Source organism: Mus musculus, chromosome 10 (assembly GCF_000001635.26).
Source record: "Mus musculus strain C57BL/6J chromosome 10, GRCm38.p6 C57BL/6J".
Classification (NCBI taxonomy): Eukaryota; Metazoa; Chordata; class Mammalia; order Rodentia; family Muridae; genus Mus; species Mus musculus.
Genome location: NC_000076.6, coordinates 25,215,934 through 25,236,982, shown reverse-complemented (window position 1 = coordinate 25,236,982; position 21,049 = coordinate 25,215,934). Strand labels below are relative to the sequence as shown.

The 21,049-nt window shown below is 42.4% G+C and overlaps 1 protein-coding gene across 19 annotated transcripts in view; it reads left to right on the top strand.

The window, feature by feature from the left end:
• Positions 1-21,049, top strand: part of Akap7 (A kinase (PRKA) anchor protein 7) — a 130,128-nt gene that overhangs the window by 62,235 nt on the left and 46,844 nt on the right. For all 19 annotated transcript variants that reach the window (XR_003948725.1, XR_001779547.2, XR_001779546.2 and 16 more), the window contains one exon: positions 16,225-16,372. Coding sequence is in view for 11 of the 19 variants with exons in the window: in NM_018747.5 (NP_061217.3) it covers positions 16,225-16,372 (148 nt within the window). In the remaining 8 variants the exon portion in view is untranslated. The remainder of the gene's footprint in view (positions 1-16,224; positions 16,373-21,049) is intronic.

The following is a 21,049-nucleotide window of genomic DNA, read 5'->3' as shown; positions in this document are numbered from 1 at the left end:
GGACACCTCCTCCTGGGCAGTAACGTATCACCGTGTCAGCAGTTCTTTGCTGTCATCTTAGAGAACTAATTTTTGATGTAGAATCTGAGGTCTAGTGCTCTCAGGATAGCCTAGACTGACCTTTAGAACAGTGGAGTGCCTCTAGTGCCTCTAGTGCCAGTCACAGTATTTGAGACCAACATTTGTTAAATCAGTTCTTGGTACAGGGACAGCAAGGATTATAAATAGTGGCTTGTAGAGTTGGAACAGCTCTTTAAGTTGTCAACCATGTATCCAGCATTGAAAAACATTGCAAAAAGGTATATTACTGAGGCTGGAGAGACGGCCCAGCAGTTGGGAGCATTTGTTGCTCTTGCAGAGGACTCGGGTCCAGTCCCTAGCACACATGGTGGCTCACAACATCTGAAACTCCAGGTCCAGGAGATCTGCTGTCCTCCTCTGAACCTCCAGAGACTCCAGGCATACACTTGGTGCACACCTGTACTCGAAGATAGAACACTCACAGATGTAAGATGAAATATAAATGTGTATTCTTTAACCAAGATGCCTTTGTTGCTGATATTATCATAAATAATCTTAATAAGGAAGTTCTTTGTGCATGAAGATGTCCATGCAAGCATTAGCAGTGCTAGAGAACGGTTAGGAATGATGACTATGGTAGAGGGACATTTAAGTGAGCCATGTAAAGTATACCAGTGATTTCAGCATGTGTATATAAGGACCCTATAACAGTATAAGGAAGTAAATGAAATTTAGAATGCACCGTCACCAGAGATCTGTCATGAAGTTTGGGAGGTTGCTTTGCATAACATTTACTGTGTCTGTTAATGTCTTTCAGAGGTGAAGAGCGACTTCCCAGTGCTCTCTTAGCCAGTGGTCTTTCTGATGGCGACCTCAGTATCCCTAGATTCATGAACTCCCCTCGGCATATCAAAGATTCTTACTTGGCTAATATTTGCTGGGTTCCAATGGAAGATGGCCCTGGTGACTGAGTTTAGTAAGAAGTGGTTATGGGCAGGTCAGATGATAAGTCAGGAGTGAGGGATGCCACTGGTTTTCGAGGATGTAAGCTTTCTATCACCTTGGAGGGTGCTCATTAGTGTCTAGGAGAAACATAAGGCTTTATCCAGGAGAGCCAGGGCTACAGAGAAACCCTGTCTTGAAAAAAACAAACAAACAAAAAAATTTGTTTTTTATTATACTTGTTTGTGTGTGTGCACGTGTGTAAGTAAGTACATGAATGTCATGGTGTACACACACATATGAAGATCAGAGGACAACTTACAGGAGTCTGTCCTCTCTTTCCACCACGTGGGTTCCAGGTAGCTAACTACTCCGGTGATCAGGCTTAGCAGCAAGTGGCCTTGAGCCACCTCACCAGGCCATAGCTTTTATATTTCGGCTTGACATGCTAGAAGGACATTTGGAAATAATTTTGGGTGTGATACTGAAGTATCCCCAAGACACTGGTGGTGGTTTTGTTGGGGTTGATGACTGTGTGTGTATGTGTTTTAAGAGGTGTGCTAGGCAGAAAAGGGCTGTAGATTAGCAGAGGCAATCTTGCTTGTAAGGCAGCAGGATAGACAGTACACCTACTGGTAATTGTAGGAGACACAACCCTAGAGATTAGGTTTCCTTTTTTCGTGTAGTCTTTGTCATCTTTTAATGACCCCAAAAGCTATTATCCATGTTAAAGTTAAAGGAAAATTCACAGTCTGAGCTGTAACAGGGTTTTTTTTGGGGGGGGCATAAAATATTTCATTATCATTGTGAATGGAGCCTGTGCACTCAACCCACTAAGGTCCAGCCCCAGCCCAATGGTGGCTCTCTTTACATCACATATGAAGGGGACACCAAAGCAACTGCTCTCTGAGGGGGAATCTCTGTAATAAAATTGAAGTGACATGAATTGTCTTGTTTTATAACCCAAGAAAAATCACATAATGTCTTCTGTGTTTAATCACGGGGCAAGCATTCTTTGTTCCTGTCCTGAAATCTCTACATGGTAAGAATTTTGATCAATAGTCTGAGTTCATTTTAGAGAGAGAGGTTTTCGTTTTGGTTTGAACCTCCAGCTGGCTTTCTTGTATGTATGGAAGGACAGTGACAGAGGGAATGTCCTCAGGTTCTTCTAGAAAGGTGGTGGCAGTTTAGAAACCTTACAATACACACAACTATGACAACAATAGGGAAATGGTGCATACAACCATTTTTGTGGCATACAATCTTTGTGGCTTTGTCACAGGATCTCATTGCTATTCCTGACTGGCTGAGAATCACTGTGTAGACCAGGCTAGCTTCAAACTTATAAGGAACTCTGCCCCACCCAGTGCCAGAGTTACAGGTGTGTGCTGCTATGCCAGTACATACTCGGCATCCTAGGTAAAACTGGAAAGTTATTATAGATACCAAGTTATGTGCAAGTCTGGTCAGAACAGGCTAGGATATATCACAGGACTGCATGAAAAGTCTCTGGGTTGGGAAGCAGCCCTGTGGGTGGAAGATGGGGGTCACTCCAGATTTTCACTGCAGAGGAAGAAGGCAAAAAGGGTGTGGGAGGGGCCAATGAGGAGATGCATCTCAGGGGTATCACTTTTAGAAAAGGAAGCAGCCCCTACAGCTATAATTGGTGGACTCATGGGTAAGGGTAGAGTTTCTGATATGGCAGACAGAATGAGGAAGCTTCACAGAGCTGTAGCAGAGAAAGAGGAGAAAGTTCTATATCAGAGAATCTAGAGACAGTCTACCACAGCCTCCACCCAGTTCCCAGAAGATCAGACACACACTGTTTTATAACCGTCTGTGGAACCAGAGGGAATAGCCCATTCCTGAGATTCTAAGAGCAGACTAACTTTGCTAAGCTGTATTGCTAGCATTCACTCCAGTGCTAGTGGCCTAACTATGCATAGTTCATAGTCCGTTCTGAGTCACTTTTACATTATAAGGTACATTAAAGCAAATCCCTTTTTGTCTTGATGGCCTTTTAACTCTAAACATTCAAGGACATCAGATGGATTTATAATTTCTTCTGAAATGCTCTCCCTGCCATCTGTCGGCATGCCATCGAGCACACCACTTACATGTTGGGCTGTTGTGTGATCAGTTTCCATCTATCGATAAATGCCGAGTCAAGGGTGCGACTGTCTAAAGATTGGAGATGGCACCTGAAAAGGTGAACCTACCCGAGTGTAGACTCTCTGCCTCTGCACTGTGAACATCTTTAACAATCTGAACTGTTGAGAGCTCGTCTGTTTCTACAATATCAGAATTTATTAAAAAGCAACAACCCATGGGCTTTGCAGGTTTCATTGGCTGCAGTTTGTCACGTGATGTCAATTTCCTCTAGCAGCTGGCTGTGGGAAAACCGGTTTTAATGCCATCTTAATTACTGATATTAACACTTTAGTCAGACACTTCAAATTATATCTGTGCACCTACATCTATATATGTAGGTTATGGAAATAGATACAAGAGTTAAAGATGACAGAAAAGGGTTCACGGAGTTCCCGGAGGCCCTTAACTGGAGAAGCCGGGAGCTGATACCGAGGCAGAGGGCCACTTTCGTGATCTGATTGATGTACCTAGTTGGAAACTCTGAGTTAGGGTGTAGAGTCATGCGTGAGCTGGGTGTCAGGACCGAGGCGAGCTGCAAGGATGAGATGTAGGATCCGGGAGACTGCAGAGGTGAAGGGCGGGATTGGTCTGCATGGGAGATGAACAGCAGTGTGGGACTGAGCTGCCGGGTGGCCTGGAGGACAGCCGGGAGTTCCTTGCCCATCAGTCACTGCCAGCTTGAGTGGAGGCTCAGCCTTAGATCTTTTTATGAGGTCTGGGTGAGGGTCTGGTATGTTTGATAAATTCCTGGCTTGTTTTTCTGATACGTCTTTAATATGTCCGTGTGCTTATATGGCCCCAATCTATGTAACTAAGCTTGCAGGAGATGCCTTTTTACTTTCAGGACCACGTTGTTTATCAGTGAATGGGTGGTACTGGATAGGTGTTGGTGTCTGTAAAATGTTGCTTGTAAAATGGAGTCCCCCTGGGCTGGAAAAAAAATCACTGTTTTATACAATGTGGAGTAACTTAAAACAGGGTGGAGCCTGATCACCATGGAAACATAGTAATTTAAAACAGGGGCTAGCTTGATCACCACAGAAACACACAGGGTAGATAGAAAGCTATCTTCCTGCTTCATTGACCTCCTATTGGTCCTGATTGACTTAGAGAGAAATGACACAATTAACCTAGCAGTAAATACAAGAACGGAGTGAGATTTAAAGCAACTGTTGGCATTTTTTTTTTTTTTAAATTTCTCTCAGAAAGGGGACGAACACACTGTTAAAGAAGAAGGCAATGTCAAAAAGCAAATTTCCCCCACAGATTTTGCCATGAGTCAGCTAGCCTTTGCCTGTGGTTGGTTTTAGATTTTTTCCTAATAGTTTGAGCTTGGATGGAGAATAGGCTGAGAGGTTTTCTGGGAATCTCTGAGCTCAAACATCACAGAATAGAAGAGAGCCCTGCTGTTTGTGCTTAGTGGTGAGTGCCAGAGAAACTTGCTGGTCTGATCCTCGGAGAAAACGTACAAGCAGATGAGCAAGACACGTGTGTGCCTCCCTGACATCCAGTGTGTACCGGCATCTCCAGTTCACATCACTCACTGAGAGCATCCCTCTGAAAGGCCAGATTGCTGATATATCCAGGATGTTGTGATTTGAGCATCCTGGGCCTGGGGCTTCCTCGATTTCCCTGCTGTTCCTCTGGAGCCATCTTCCTGACTGTAACCCCATCTCCACTGTGCGGTACCCTATTGCCTCTCTGTGGGTGCAGTCAGTCTGTGTCATGTATGTTATATAGCATGGCAAAATGCTCTAAACCCAGGCAACCCGGGAGTATTGTCACTCATGGTGTACATTTAAGGCAGGTCACCTGATCACTCGGGATGTAAAAATTGATCTTGGTAGGTTAGGCCTAACTGAAACTTTTTTTTCTATTAAAAATACAGTGTTTATGAACATTTTTACTCACTAGTATTTGAACCCACAGACAAAAACTTTAAGTTTAAATTTTAAAGTAGATTTTTAGAACTTGTTTTAAAAAGGTATAATAACAAAGTATCCAATTTAATTAATATTACCAACATTTGCTTTAACTCTACTAAATATAAGTGTTTTGTTTCAAATGTTACCATTAGTGACAAGAAACATTGTTTTCCCCCATAAACAGCTATTTTCAGGGAGTTTGGAACATGCATGGCCTAGTGGTTAAGTTCATTGTCCTAATCAAGGAAAAAGGAGAAAATGGATTGTTACAGTTTTGCAGGGAACTGGCCTGCCTCCACAGGGTTAATGCTGGGTGGAGGCAAAAGAGAATGTGTGGTCCGACAGTAAAGGCTTATCCCTGGAGTGATGGACAGGCTCGTCAGCCAACTGCCTGCTGTTAACTATAATTACCCACACAAAGAATCGCTGTATTCTTCTGGAGACCACCCCTTCTTCATATGAGCAAACGTGAAGGTTGAAAATACGCACATGTGATTAATTTATGTTGGGCTTATATTCCCTACTCCTAAATGTAGGAGTCACTTTATTGTCACAGTTCACTTGGGCCTCATTTGTATGAAAAGGAAGACTTCAGGAGCAGGACGACAGGTCCTGGGGAGATGGCTCAGTCAGTCATGTGCAAACATAAGGGCCCGAGTTGGGTTCCTGGTGCCCATGTAAGAAAGCCTGCCTGGCACAGCTGTAATGGTGGCACCAGCTAGTCATGTTTAGCTACAGGAATCTTACTTTTGTCCTTGAAGCCATCCTGACAGTAGCATTCTTAACTCTTGGTACCATACCAAACTATATTTTGTTTAATACGATGTATAGGTTATGTAATTTCTTTAGCTCTAACACCCCATGATATTAATTCCTTCTACCTAAGTTTTTCATTTCCTACTGAGTACATTGCTTATTTTATTACTATAGTATTACTATACTTTTGAAAAATGGAATGATCTTTTATCTTTAAAATCTTTAAAAGAAAAGTGAATGTGGAAGTTACTTCTCATGACATTTCTTTTTTTTTTTTTTTTTACTGTGCTTTTCTAAAAGCCATATGTAATGTGATTTCAAAGATATACACTAATGTGTTTCAAAGATAACCCTAAGTACCTTGGAGCATGTATGCAATCAGGGTAATTGCATCAGGAGTAGAGAAGGGGGGCAATTAATTAAACATTTAAATTTGGTATGTGGACAAGAGGAAGGTTACAAATAAATGTTAAAAATAAACTTACCTTGCATAGCAACTGTGAGACTGGGTTTGATGATGTGCACAGCTGGAAGTCCTCTGCACAATCAGGACAGATGTATTGGTGGAAGCCAGTGTTATGCTGAGAAGGCTGTTGATGGGAGGTGACCGGAAGGCAGAAGGGTGGCCAGTGCCAGTCCTGGAAACTGATAGTTCCTGAGCAGGGATGAGGAGGGCACACTGAGCCTGTACACAGGATTGTTGCAGAATGCCTTGCCACTTTCTTGAAAAAGAAAAAAAGTGATGTCTGTAGGTATACTTAAATTATTTGTCTCTACTTTCTTAACTCATTGGGCTCTACAGTCTCTGTACCCTGGCCACCTCTTGCTTGGAGTGTGTCTGTACTGTGTATGGTAGGTCTGAAGATTAGTCTGTAGAAAATCCAATTTGGGTGTATGGTCCTGTGCTCTGAACTTCTGACTATACATTGCAGGATGCATTTTTATCACCATACAGAAAGTTGTGATATGTAGGCCATTGTGACAATGGAAGGTAAAATTGATGTGTCAGGATTTTTTGCATGACCTGCTTTCTTTCTTTCTTTCTTTCTTTCTTTCTTTCTTTCTTTCTTTCTTTCTTTCTTTTAATTTATTTATTACATTTATCTGAGTACAATATAGCTGCTTTTTGGCACACCAGAAGAGGGCATCAGATTCCATTGCAGATGGTTGTGAGCCACCATGTGGTTGCTGGGAATTGAACTCATGGCCTCTGAAGAGCAGTCAGTGCTCTTAACCACTGAGCCATCTCTCCAGCCCCAATGGCCTTATTTCTAAATAGTCTTCTGGAGATCAGCATCATTATCTTTCCATGCCCTGAACTTTTTCTTTTTTAATATATCAATTATTTGCTTACATTAATCACTGGATGTTTTTAAAGAAAGGGCTGGTTAGCTGGGGAAGTTATTGCATTGGAAGACAGAAACATTAGGTCAGGCTGTAAGTCTAAAGGGCATCTGCGTTGAAAACTTTCGATGTAGGGATAATTATCCTTAGTGTCTAGAAATGAATTGTTAAGTTCAGTTCAGGAGAACATGGGCCAAAGAGCAAAACCTCGGGAAAACAGATGTGACGTAGGGAATAGGCTGATTCTCGTTTCTATTCCAGCAACCACAGGGCAACTCTGGCCCATGAACAGCTGGATCTTGACCCCAGAGAGTGGAGATGCCAGTTCTTCTATGGGGTGGGGGTGGGGGTGTCATTCTTGGATGCCTCTGCTATAGGGCCCCTACTTTCCCCCTTCATTTACAAAGCCACATGCAAGCTCAATCGGGATTGTCTGGCCCAGTACACGGTCTCTCCTGATAGATTTGATAAGCTTTCTGAAGGAGAAACCAAGGCTGGCTTAATGGACGAAGCGTGAGCATTCGTGAGAAGTGGGTAGGAAATGTGGGCACCTCAGTGTTCTGTCAGGGATCATATTGTGCCTGCAGCTATAAGAACCCATGTCCCAGTGATTAACATGGCCAGGTCTATATAAAAGAGCCCCAGTTAGAGTGTTTGTAAGCTAAAGCCAAACTTCTTTCTTTCTGCTTGATGCGATGCCAGCAACACTTGGAAAGAAGTGTTGGGCCCAGCAACTATGGTCCTCCTGGGGATGTTGTGAAGTGGCTTGTCCTATAGGGCTTTCTCTCAGTGACTGTCTTCTTTGCCACTTGATGTCATCAAGGAGCATTGGACTCCTCTCCAGTGACAGGACGGAGAGAGAGAAAAGTGCCAAGAGGGGCTCAGCTTTGCTTCTGTTTGCTACTCCCTGAAAGCAGAGTATTGTATATAATATAGGTAAAGACGTTCTGTGTTTCTTTAAAGTCACAAGATCAAACAAGGCCAGAGTGCTGGAGGCAAGTTAATAAATAGAGGGACCATGGAGAAGGTATACTTGAAACATCCCATACAGGACTATGTAAACATTCTTGATTAAAATACAGAATAAAGAACCATTATGTGTTCAGGAAACCATTGTCCTAGAACTCAGACAATTTCTGCTAGCATTTGAGACTTATACTTTCTTACTACTTATAGTAAGAAAGGGGCTTTTTAAATGAATTGAGTCATTTGCATATTTTTTCTGTGTTTAAGTAACTTCTGTGAGTTCTTTTAAAATATTTGTTTTTATTTATATTTATTAATTATTTTATTTTATTTATGTGTGCCTATGTGAATGAATGTCACATTTGTGTGGCTGACTACAGCAGCCAGAAGGGAGCAAATTCCTTGGGCTGTAGTTACAAGAGGTTGTGAGCCAGAACACATGGGACCCAAACTCGGGTCGTCTGGAAGAGAAACGAGTGCCCTTAACTGCTGATCCATCTCCCCAGCTCCTAGGAGTTCTTGCAGTCTCTCTTCCCTAGTCACAGGGAATGAGAGCCATTTCCTGTATGCACATAGTGGTCTCGTGCCAGCTTGCTGTTGTTTGCTGGGCAGAGAATCCTGACTGTTCCTGAGCCAGTAGGTGGGACCATGAAAGCTTGTGTCAGTCATAAGCAAGCTGGGGTGGGTCTGACTTTGCACAGTTGTTCTGACTGAGAAAAGCTGAGGAAGCCTGTAGTTCACCAGGGATAAATGTTTCCTATCATTGTGCGGATGCAACCACATGTGTAAACTCCAGAAATTATAGTTACAGTAAGAGGGCTGGGGTGATGGGGAATTTCAAACTGACATTTTTCTCACTTCTCTATGCTGATTCCAATTTTTTAAAATATCATTTTGAGTACCAATAGGATAATTTTTAATAAGAATAGTGATTTAAAAGTAATTTAAAAAGTTTTAACACACCACTGAAGAACAGCCTTCTACCACTCCAGTAAAGAAGCTATCATTGCTTTTTAACTAGCCGATGCCCAAAAGGTTAGTCTAGTTTGGTTCAGCTCTTAATACATCTTTAACATTGGTTTTAGGTCATTGTTGCAGGAATTTCTTGAGTTGTCTCACATATTTCTTTAAAAACTAATTGTATCTGGGAATTAAAAAAATAGCAGAGATCCTGAAAATTAAGCTTATTGTCAATTCTTTCTTTTTATTTGTTTATGTAAATTGTGATTATCATAACAAATAAGATGTTACATCTGTTGTGAGCTACTGTGTAAGTTTTCTTATTTATGCCACATCTCTCACCGCATTAAAGATAGATTTGGATGCTCAGTAATGGAAGTCTGAACATCCTTGGGCACATTTTAAATGATGTATATCACTGAGTTGATGTGAATGATGCTGCAAGTGCTTCCAGAGTCAATAGTCTCCATTATTTATCATTTAGATTTCCACCATCAGACAATTCTAAATATACGGGAAGGCCCCTGTGGCGGCATTTTTGAGGAGTTGGCTGTTTGGGTGCCAAGGTACACTCTCGTGAAACAGCTCAGAGCTTCATGGCCACGCCCCAAGGGCTGACAGATGACCTTGACCAACACTGATCTTTTCTGGGGCTGAAAGGGTGCCAGAAGGCAGTGAATCTTGGGTCATCTCTAATAATTAAGACAACCTTGGAACCTTCTGTTTGATACTTATTTCCACGAGGGAATTGCTTCAGAGTTTAATATTTAATTTACTTAGAATGATGTTTATTTTGACAACTTCATACATGTAAACAGTCGCCATCTGTATTTAGCCTCTATTTCTTCTTTCAGTGTCATCATGCCTGACGAATGTGATATACTGAGCACAGTTGTATATCTGAAGCCCTTGAACCGTATGCCGTCCTTGTTAATTTCCAGGGAAAATAGCCTTCATATGGGATATTAGACCGACATCCTGCATGCTTCAAACACCGAGTTTGTAGTGTTCTTAGCACAACATTGTCAGAGATGTCCCTTGTGGAGTTTCTCTACGCTTGAAGCAATCTCAGCACACTTAGATTTTATTATAGGCTGTGTTTCCCTGGGTGTCACAATTTGAGGCTTTTCGTTGAGCTTTCCTGGCATGTTAATACCTTCTACCTTTAAACAGTAGGACACACTAGGAAGGGCAGAGCTGGCCTGTGACAGATTTGGGAGTCATTGGAAGTCCTGAGCCAGAACAGTGCCATCACCCCCAGTCACGCACGTGCACTTGAAGCCATAACCTTGAGCGGGGATACGTCTGAGGCTCTCTTGGCAATCCTATAGATCCCTTTCAAAAATAGGACCTTTCTTAGCCTTGCCTCAAGCAATATCTGACTTTAATATAGGCACCAATTTTCTCAGAATGAGGGCTTTTTGTTTCTTATTTAATTAGTTTTTGAGACAGGGTCTTCCTATATAGCACACACCAGTCCCTTTATTATTACAAAAACCCACCAGTTGCCAGAGCTGGATGGTGATATGAATTCAGGTTTATGAGAAAAGAGATGGGCTACCCATACCCAGCACATTCTCCAGAGAGCAATGATGATGCCGGCCTCCCAGTAAATTTAAGATTAAGCAATTCTCACCTATTTCTAGATTCTTTATTAAATTTTTTTTTTATTTTGACCAGGAGACAGAGCTTCAGACCCTCCCAAGGTCTCATGCCTTTCTAAGTGCACTTTCTGTATGGTATGAGTTATGGAATTTTTGTTTTACTTGCTAATCGAAGTCAACACCTAGGGTGAACATTAGAAGTCAGCTGTGCAGAATTTTGGTAAAACAGTTGGCGTTTGTCGTTTATTACAGTTCATGAGTGGAGGAGGTGGGTTTGCAGGCGTTCTTGTATCTCTCATTTCTTTGGGGCTGCTGAGGTGAGTTGGTGGGTGAAGGTGCTTTCTGGAAAGCCGGAAAACTTTAAGTTCAATCTCCAGGTTCCACACGGGGAGGAGGGGACCCGTTCCCTCTGAGTTGTCCTCTGACCTCCAAATATGCACTGAGCCATGCCCCATCCAAGTAACTTACCAAATAACTAACTAAGTTAAATGAGAATAAAACGACACGGGCACACATGCACACACACACATGAGTAAATGCATACACGTGCATGCACAAGTACAACCATGCATGAATGCATGCACACACAGAGAAAGAAAAGCATTTAGAAGACAAGTAAAATCATTGTCATTTTCTCAGAACTTTTAAAAAAATATTAGACACCCGGTTTTATTTAAAAGCTAGCAAACAAAACCTCTATTGGCTCTAAAACCACACATCAACCCCCCACAGTGATGGAGAGTGACTTCAGTGCTCTGCCTGAATCTAGCCTCTACAAAGGTCAACTGGAAGAAGTAAAGGAGAGTCTGGCACTAAAGAACATCATAAACCCAATAGACACAAAACACATCCTGTTGGGTCTAGCGGTCTTTCCGGTCTGTTCTCCATTCCCTCTGGCTCTACCCCTCTTTCTGCAGGGTTACCTGAGCCCCGAGGGGAAGGATTTGACAGAGGCATCCTGTTTAGTACTGAGGGTGCCAAGGTCTCTCACTCCACACATTTTTCCAGCTGTGAGTATTTGTTCCCATCTACTGCAGGAGGAAGATTCTCATGATGGCTGAGCACTGAGCAAGGCACTGACCTATGAGTCTAGCAGAATATTGCTAGGAGTTATTTTTACTGCTGCGTGTGCCCTTAGCACAGTGGTTCTTAACCTTCCCAACACTGCAACTCTTGGATAGTTCCTCATGTTGTGGTGACCCCGACCATAAAGTTATTGCTACTTCATAGCTGTAATTTTGCTGCTGTCGTGAATTGTAGTGCAAGCGCCTGCATGCAGGATATCTGCTATCCCACAGAGGTGGAGGTGCACATGTTGAGGACTGCTTCTTTGGCAGAACAGTAGCACTTGATTTTCCACTAGGTCCCTGGCCTATCTGATCTCCAGGTAATGTTGGAGATAGGCTCCGCCTCACAGGGTGTGGCTTAAATCTCATTATATACTGGCTGGTCACTCCCACAGGCCTAGTGCCCCCACGGCACTAGCACATCTTGCAGGCAGGACACCACTGGAGATTAAAGAGTTTGTAGCTGGGTTGGTGTTTAACTTTCTCCTTTGGTAATGTGCAGAGCACCTTCCTGAACCGTGAACATGAACTAGTCAGTAGGCGTGAGGGCTTCTGTTAGGCACCAGCTCTACTTCTCCATGTTTAGTGAGTTGTACATGTTGTCTGCAGCGACAGAGCCTTGCTCTCACTGAGAACAACCAATAGCCCTGGCAGTACCCTGGGTCTTTTGGGAGTTCCCAATGGGATCCATATGGCCAGCAACTCAATTAGCTATGACTCATTTCCTGTAGTAGAAAGTTCATTTGGAGGTGAGAACTATCCAGTTGGGGCCCATCTCCTTTGTTATTAAGCCGTTTCCTTTAGGTAGCCTTCATACATGTATATATTTTAGAAAGCTTCTACTGCATTAGGTTGCATACAATTTTTCGAATGGCCTTGAGTTTTATCCGTATCTCTTTTAACCTGTCTCCCTCACCCTTACCGTTTGATCCTCCCATTCATTCCAGTTACCCCTACCCTCCTCCATCCATAACTGTCCATCTCCCCATCTTAGGGAGATCTGTTCTCTCCCCACCCCAGGTCCCTCACTCTATCTGTAGCCTCTGTGGTTATATGGATTGCAGCTTGCTTATTAAAGACTTACCAACTAAAATCTACACAATCTATATAAGCTAATATATATCATAATTGCCTTCCATAGACTGGCCTCTGACCAGATGTTACTTTATATGGTCTGGGTGACCTCACTCAGGATGATCTTTTCTAGTTCCATCCACTTACCTGCAAATTTCATGATGCCATTAAAAAAATAGTTGAGTAAGAGTTTTTGGTGTAAATGTGCCATGTTTTCTTTATCTATTCATCCATTGATGGACATCTAGGCTGTTTCCAATTCGGGCTGCTATGAAAACTGTGGCAGTGAACATGGTTGATCAGGTGGCTCTGTAGTGTCCTTTGAGTATTTGCCTAAGGGACACATTTATACCCAGCTTCCTGAGGAGCTCCAACATTGATTTACATAGTGGCTGCACAAGCATGCACTCCCACCAACAATGGATGAGTGGTCCCCATTCTCCACTTCCTCGCCAGCAGGAGCTGTCAGAGCTCTCTCTTGGCTGTTCTGACTGGTATAGGGTGAAATCTCAAAGGGGTTTTGAATTGTAGTTCCCTGATGCCTTAAGGGTGTTGAACATTTCTCGAAGTGTTTCTTGGCTATCTGTCATTTCTCTTTTGAAAATTCTCTGTTTAGATATATACCACATTTTTAATTGGGCTGTTTTCTTACATCTAATTTTTTGGGTTCTTCATATAAACTCATATTGTCCCTCTATCAGGTGTGTAGTTATTTAAAACAATTTCCCATTCTGTAGCCTGTGTGCTGCTTTGTCGGATGGCATCCATTGCCACACAACAACTTTTTAGTCTTATGAGGTTCCACTTATTGTCATTGTTCCTGTGCTATTGGTGTTCTGATTAGAAAGAAAGCTGTGTGCTGGTGTGTTGCCGACTACTCCTCACGTCCTCTCCTGTCAGCTTCAATGTATCTGGTTTTATGTTGAACTCTTTGATCCATTTGGAGTTGAATTTTGTGCAGGGTGATAACAATTTATCTATTTGCATTCCTCTACATGCAAACAACCAATTTGACCAATCTGTCTTTTTTTCTTTTCACTATGTATTTTTGGCTTCTTTATCAAAAACCAGGTGCCCATAGGTGTGAACTTATTTCTGGGTCTTAAATTGAATTCCATTGATCACATGTCTGTTTCTATGCCAATACCATGATGATTTTATTACCATAGTTCTGGAGTACAACTTGAAATTGGGAATAGTGATACCCCCAGCAGTTCTTTATTTGCTTGGGATTATTTTAGTATCTTGGGGGTAGGGGATTGTATTTCCATATGAAGCCGAGAATTGGCCTTCCAAATTCTGTAAAGAACTGTGTTGGGCTTTTGATGGGGATTGCATTGAATCTGTAGGTTCCTTTTTGTACAATGGCCCTTTCTTTCTTTCTTTCTTTCTTTCTTTCTTTCTTTCTTTCTTTCTTTCTTTCTTTCTTTCTTTCTTTCTTCTTTTTTTTTTTTTTTTTTTTTTTTTTGAGACAGGGTTTCTCTGTGTAGCCCTGGCTGTCCTGGAACTCACTTTGTAGACCAGGCTGGCCTTAAACTCAAAAATTCACCTGCCTCTGCCTCCCAAGTGCTGGGATTAAAGGCGTGCGCCATCACACCCGGCCTCTCACAATGGCCATTTTTTACTATAGTAATCTTACCAGCACACGAAGGTGTCTCCATCTACTGACATCCTCTTAAATGTCTTTCTCTGCTGTTTTCAGTTATATATATATATATATATATATATATATATATATATATATATATATATATATGTGTGTGTGTGTATTTTTTATTATTATTATTATTATTTTATATTAATCAAGTCTTTCACCTTCCTGGCTAGAATTACCCAAAAATATTTTATTATTTTTGAGACTATTGTGAGAGTTGTTTCCCTGAATTCTTTCTCAGTTTGTTAGTCATTCGTATATAGGAAGGCTATTGATTTTTGTGTATTGATTTTGTATCCTGCTGTTTTTCTGAACGTGTTTATCAGCCCTATAGAGCTTTCTGGTAGAATTTTTAGGGTCATTTATGTATAATAAATACTATCATACCATCGTCAACTAAAGATAGCTGGACTTCTTCCCTTCCCATGTGTATATACTCTCTTGATCTTCTTCAGTTGTCTTATTGCTTTAGCTAAGACTTGAAGTACTGTATTGAATAGGTATGGAGAGAACAGACAGCATTCTCTTATTCCCTCTTTTCCTTTACATGGATGTTGGCTGTGGGCTTGTTGTAAATCACCCCTGTTATACTGACATGTATTCCTTGTATCCCAAATCGACCTGGGACTTTTATTATGAAGGGGAGTCAGGGATATCCCATAGTGTTCAGCCTTTGCAGGTATAATAGAGTTCTCAAACTGAGTTGAGAAGGGCTATAAGTGGGGGGAGGGGAGGCAGGGAGCAGTTAAACACGCAACACAAGGATTTCTTACTATACTATTAACTATCAAGGGCAACAGCCTACTAGATAAATAACATGATACTTCATACAGTGGAGCATGTAGAAACGAAAGCATCTTGCAATCTGTATATTAATATTGATGTGGCAAATTTACTGAAATAATGGAAGTGGCTTTTAAGAAGCACTGAGGCTAAAACCATATTCATGTGAAAATTAAAAACTGACTTTCATTTGCATAGGGAAACTGAAATAGAACAAGACCACATGGTCTCCTGTCCTCATAGGGAATTTCTAGAAATCTTTATTATTAATAGGGGAAATTGTATTAGTAGAAAGTCAAAATTAGTAGAAAAAGTAAAACTCAGTGTCTGTGTCTTGGGTCTCTTGAGGTTGCAGTGTCAGGACACTGTCGTATTGAGGAGAGGGGATGATGTTTCCTGCCGGGAGGTTACAGTAGCACCAAGAGGACCTTGCTACAGTCGTCAGCACCTGCTGCCCTTGCTGTACAGGAAACCAGGAGAGGCAGATGGAGAAAGATGCAGAAGACCCACTGGTCTCCCTGCCCTGTGTACTATGAGAAGGTTCCCCTCCCTCTGAAATACAGATCCGCAGTGCTTCAAAACCACCGGTCCATCCGGTCCATGGTGCAAATGGTTACTCTGCCCCTGATGGTTGCTCTGCCCTTGATCTGTCTCATCTCATGGTTTCTCAGCTCTGATGCTTAAAGATGTACTGAGTTTCAAGTGCACCACATCAGATTAGCACTCTTAATTGATGGCTTTAAATACAGCCCTCCCCAAGCCTAGAGACTTAAAACCAAAACCAAAACCAAAACCAAAACCAAAACCAAAACCAAAACCAAACAAAAAACCCAACAGTTTTGTGGCATCTATTTTCAAGTGCTGGGAGGCAGTTCTGAATCCAAAATGTACTATCAGGTTCTGAAAGATTGATAGACGTATGATCTGGCTGCCCAGTGAAATGAGTGCCTGACATGGATTTGTTTTGTCCTTTCAAGGGAGTGAGAAAAATCGAGCCTGGATTGTATGAACAATTTATCGACCACAGATTTGGAGAAGAACTATTGTACCAGATAGATCTCTGCTCCATGCTGAAGAAAAAACAGAGCAATGGTTATTACCACTGTGAGTCTTCCATCGTGATCGGTGAGTTCTGTTGAGAACATCGTTCAGTACAGTTATTCATTATTTCTTGACATCACTTCTAAAATAAATATTTCAGGTTACTTGTGTACTTTTCAATTCACTGCAGGTTTTGTTTGTTTGCTTTGTGGTTGTTGCTGTTTTGTAACACCGCAGCGGAAAAAGTGGAGAGAACTTTTCTCTCCGCCTCTTAGGTCTTGAAATGTCCATGGAAATTTGTTCCAGTTTAATTTTATTTCATGGGCATAAAGAAAACACATTCTTCAGGGCGCATCACGTGGCCACACTGCTCCCCAGCTGGCCTTAGCATGGTAGCTGCTATTAATAATGGCTAGTGACCGGCTCCGGAAATTTCACTACGGGAAGAAGAAGTATAGGTGGCCTGTGACAGTCAAGACTTTGTTGCTTCTCTAAAGAAAACATACTTGAGGGGAAGCCAAGACCCACACAGAGATGGCTCGGTGCTCATGCGTGAAGGCTCCTGCAGGGTTCGATGAGACCAACCCGTTAGTTCCCAGGAGGAAAGTGTGTACACAGGAAGAAACTTCCCTTAAGCAGGCAGCTGCCATCACCTGCCTTCTGGAAGGTGGGTACGTTTCGCAGGAGCCTGCCCTGTGGGACTCAGCTGTACTGTTTCTAGCGAGACACCACTGCCAAGAAGTGAACTTGAAGACAACCTGATTTACATGCCTTTAAAGTAACATGAAGATATATATATATATACACATTTGTAAATATTTCAAGTTCTTCGGCCAAAGTGATTTCTCACCATCTCAATTAAAAGGATCTATTTGTATCCTAAAAGAACCATCATATAACTGAAGTTTATCGAAGGTTTTTAAAAAAATGTTCAAGAGGCAATTTTATTTTCGAGTCCTCGTTACAGAGTGTGACAGACATCATCACCCCAAAGGTCCGTTTTAAACTGAAGATTTAAAGTGGAGTTTGAGTTTTGAGTTTCACATCTGAAACCCTCCTCCTATTTCAAGGAGGATGTTCATGCTTTCAGAACCCGAGCAGGGGCCCTCTTCTGTCAGGTTCAGCTGACTTTCACACAGAGGGGCGATGCAGATCCTCTGTGCAGTGTGGATTTTGGCGAGTTTTCCAGGTTCCACTGTAACTAGGTTAGAGCAACCTCAAAAGGGGGTGTGGAGCTTCATTCGCTTCCAGCTGATTAAGACAATGAAAAGGTCGGATTTTATGGAAGATCCTGAAATTTGCATTATAAAACCTATTGTGTACATCCGACCAGTGGCCAGCAGGGGGCTCTGTTCCACCAGCTCCAGCAGGTTTTCTGCATTCCTGTTCTTTTGCAGGCTGGTCATCACATTTCCTCCACTGTAGAGAGTGTTTATCCATCCTCCATCTTCTACTGCAGAGTGACCGTTTCATCTGCCCTGACCAATTCTGATTTTTTTGTACCATTTAACATTTAAACTGTATTTTGTTTATTACGGATACTTTATTTTTTTCTACCTATCTCGTTTAATTATGACAATATGACTTTTAAAATGATGCCTCCTTCTAACGTAATTTATTATAATTAAGTGTAATCTAAACTGGAGTTGCCCCCTTTTCTTTGCGTCTATGCCTGCATAGAGGCCTGGGTCTCTCCTCTGTTACTCTCCACCCTGTTTTTGAGGCAGTGTGAGGCTGGAGCTCACTGGTTGTAGAGTGGCTGCTGAGCGACCCACCTGGATCCTCCTGTGTCTCCTTCCGCAGCTGGGTTTGCAGACGCTCTCTACCACGTCTGGCTTTCTGGTGGGTGTTGGGAGTTGCAAGTAAGGTCTTCATACTTGCTACTTAGCACACTTAGATCTTCCCAGCCCAGATCTGCTATGCATCTCTATAGCATCATTGCTATTCAGATAAAGAGTAGCATGGAAATCTGGGCGTTAAAACTGTGAAGCAGGGATTGGATTTTAGGAATATATTATTGCGCTAAAGATCTTTGGCTATTCCTCCAGCTTGGTAAGTGTGTACTAGAGATTACACATTGGCAGCCCTACCTTCTGTATTTGATTAACAAAGAGCTTTGATGATTTGTTTCATAATTTGAGCACTTATTATAGTTTGAAGATAAAAGTCTCTTATTGGGGTGTGTGTGTGTGTGTGTGTGTGTGTGTGTGTGTATGTGTGTGTGTTTGAATACCTGATCCCCAGCTGGTGGCACCACTTGCGAACACTATGTGACCTTTTGGACAGTGGCTCTCATCCTTCCTATTGCTGTGACTCTTAATTCAGTTCCTCATGTTGTGGTGAGCCCCCACCACCATTATTTATAACTGCAATTCTGCTACTATTTATTATGAATCATAATGTAAAAGCCTATGTTTTCTGATGGTCTTGAGTGTCCCCCCCATGAAAGGGTGGTTAGACCCCTAAGGAATCCATGACCCACTGGTTGAGAACCACTGCTTTAGAAAGAATGGCCTGGATGGAGAAGGTAGATGGCTAGGGATGGAATTTGAGGATCTCTGCTTCCCGATGTGCAGGAATATGAGCAAGCCCCCATAGCCATGCTCTGCTGCCAGCCTTCCTGTGTAGGGAGTGTAGCCCCATCTGTGAGTTAAAGCAAGCTTTCCTCGATCCCTGTTGTCTCCTTCTTACCACAGGGGGAATGGATATGCTCACCAATGTGGGATGATTTTATATTACAAACTTCAGATTTCTGCCTTCTTGTGAACACTCCCAATGTGGCTGTATGGTTCCAGTGTCCTTCGAACTACCTTCATTTCCTGCATGGAGTAGCAGGCTCACTCAAGTGTGTCTGAATATTCACCCTGCACACTGTACATTCTCACTGCGGCCATTTCTTCTCTGTGCCTTCCCATGGAGTAAGTGTTAGAGGAATTTGAGAAAATGTACTGTTGTCCCACCCAGGCAGTGAGACTCTGTCTTGAGGATGAAAGGAAATGCAAAGATCTGTGTAGAGTACCAGAGGGCTCGTAGCATTTGAGCTCGAGTAGTGCTAATAAAGTACTTTTTATTTTTAAAAACTGATTTTTTTGTTTTGTTTTTGTTTTTTTGAGACAGGGTTTTTCTGTATAGCTCTGGCTGTCCTGGAACTCACTCTGTACACCAGGCTGGCCTCGAACTCAGAAATCCGCCTGCCTCTGCCTCCCAAGTGCTGGGATTAAAGGTGTGTGCCACCATGCCCAGCCTCTGTTTTTGTTTTCAAGTGTATTCAGTTTTCATAGTTTATGCAGTTCTTTCTAGAAGGCCGCCTTATGAGAAGAACATTCTGCACTCTGCCTTATCCATAGTCCCCGTAGGTTTACAGCTTTCTCCCACAGAGTACAGGGAATGTTTTCAAATGTTAGAAAAGACACATTTGAGATGTCTCATAAGTAAAACTTGCGATGATGATATACCTATCTATCATTGAGCCCCTTAGAAACCTAACGTCATTTAGCAGCTAAAATTTGAATCTAGAAGAAGGAACCCAGTTTTCCTGATGTAGCCAGGGATGAGAATATAGCCCAAAACCCCTAGGACTGTGTGGGCACTTGACTTAGGCATTTCAGTAGTGCTCAGGCATCTCTTTTCCATTTCTATTTCCTTAGGGAAGGTAATTGACCCCTTTGTAAAGCTGATGAGCAGTTTAGGGTTTTCAAATACTGGTTTACTTTCAAGTGAGACATACTTTATAGGAAGCAGTGGTGAAATGGAAAGGTCTAGATGCCTTATTCCCAGAGCAGCGTATTTACTTATGACTTCTCAAAGCAGAGGTAGAAACAATAATTTTGTGTGTGTGTGTGTGTGTGTGTGGTGGTTTGAATATGTTTGGCCCAAAGGGAGTGAGGTGTGACCTTGTTGGAGGAAGTGTGTCACTGTGGGGGTGGGCTTTGAAGCTCTGCCCAGTGTGGAAGAGACAGTCTGCTCCTGTTCGCCTTCAGAACAAGATGTAGAACTTTTAGCTCCTCCAGCACCAACCAAGCCTGCCTGGCTGTTGCCAGGCTTCCTGCCTTGACGACAGTGGATTGAGCCTCTGAATCTGTAAGCCAGTCCCAATGAAATGTTGTCCTTTATAAAAGTTGTCTTGGTCATGGTTAACACTAATTTGGTGACATAGTACCGTGTGTTTACTCCTCTCTGGGAGATCGGGAAGCAGAATAAGACACAGCCCTGGAGAACGATACAGTGTCACTGACAGCTAAGACGGCTGCCGAGAAGCAGAGAGGAAAGAAGAGGGCTTGTTCCTGGCAGTTTGGGCTTTGGTATCACATCGTGGAAGAACTTTGTAATCTTGTCTTGTGGGAGAGATGAGGGGAGGAGAGTTTAACTGAGCATGGAGGAGATGAGGGGTGGAGTAGGAGGCGTTTTAGAGCAGCAGAGAGGGCGGCATTGGGCAGGGGCAGTGAGAACCACAGCAAACACCTGTGTGAACCAGCAGGATCAGTGAATGAGGACGCTACAAACTGGGCATTCTAGGCTCTGTGTATGTGTGAACAGATGGGTAGGACTGCCCAAGCTGAGGAGGTAAAAATATACCAGAGAGAACCAAAAGAATAGTTGAGGGATAAGTGGAGCTTAATTCTCAGGCTCTTACAGATGCTTCTCATTTGTGATGGACTATATACAGCCCAATAAACTCATGGCAAGCTGAAAATACTCTTAAGTAGAGAGTGCATCTATACACATAACCTAATGGCCATCATAGCTTAGGCAGGCCCACTG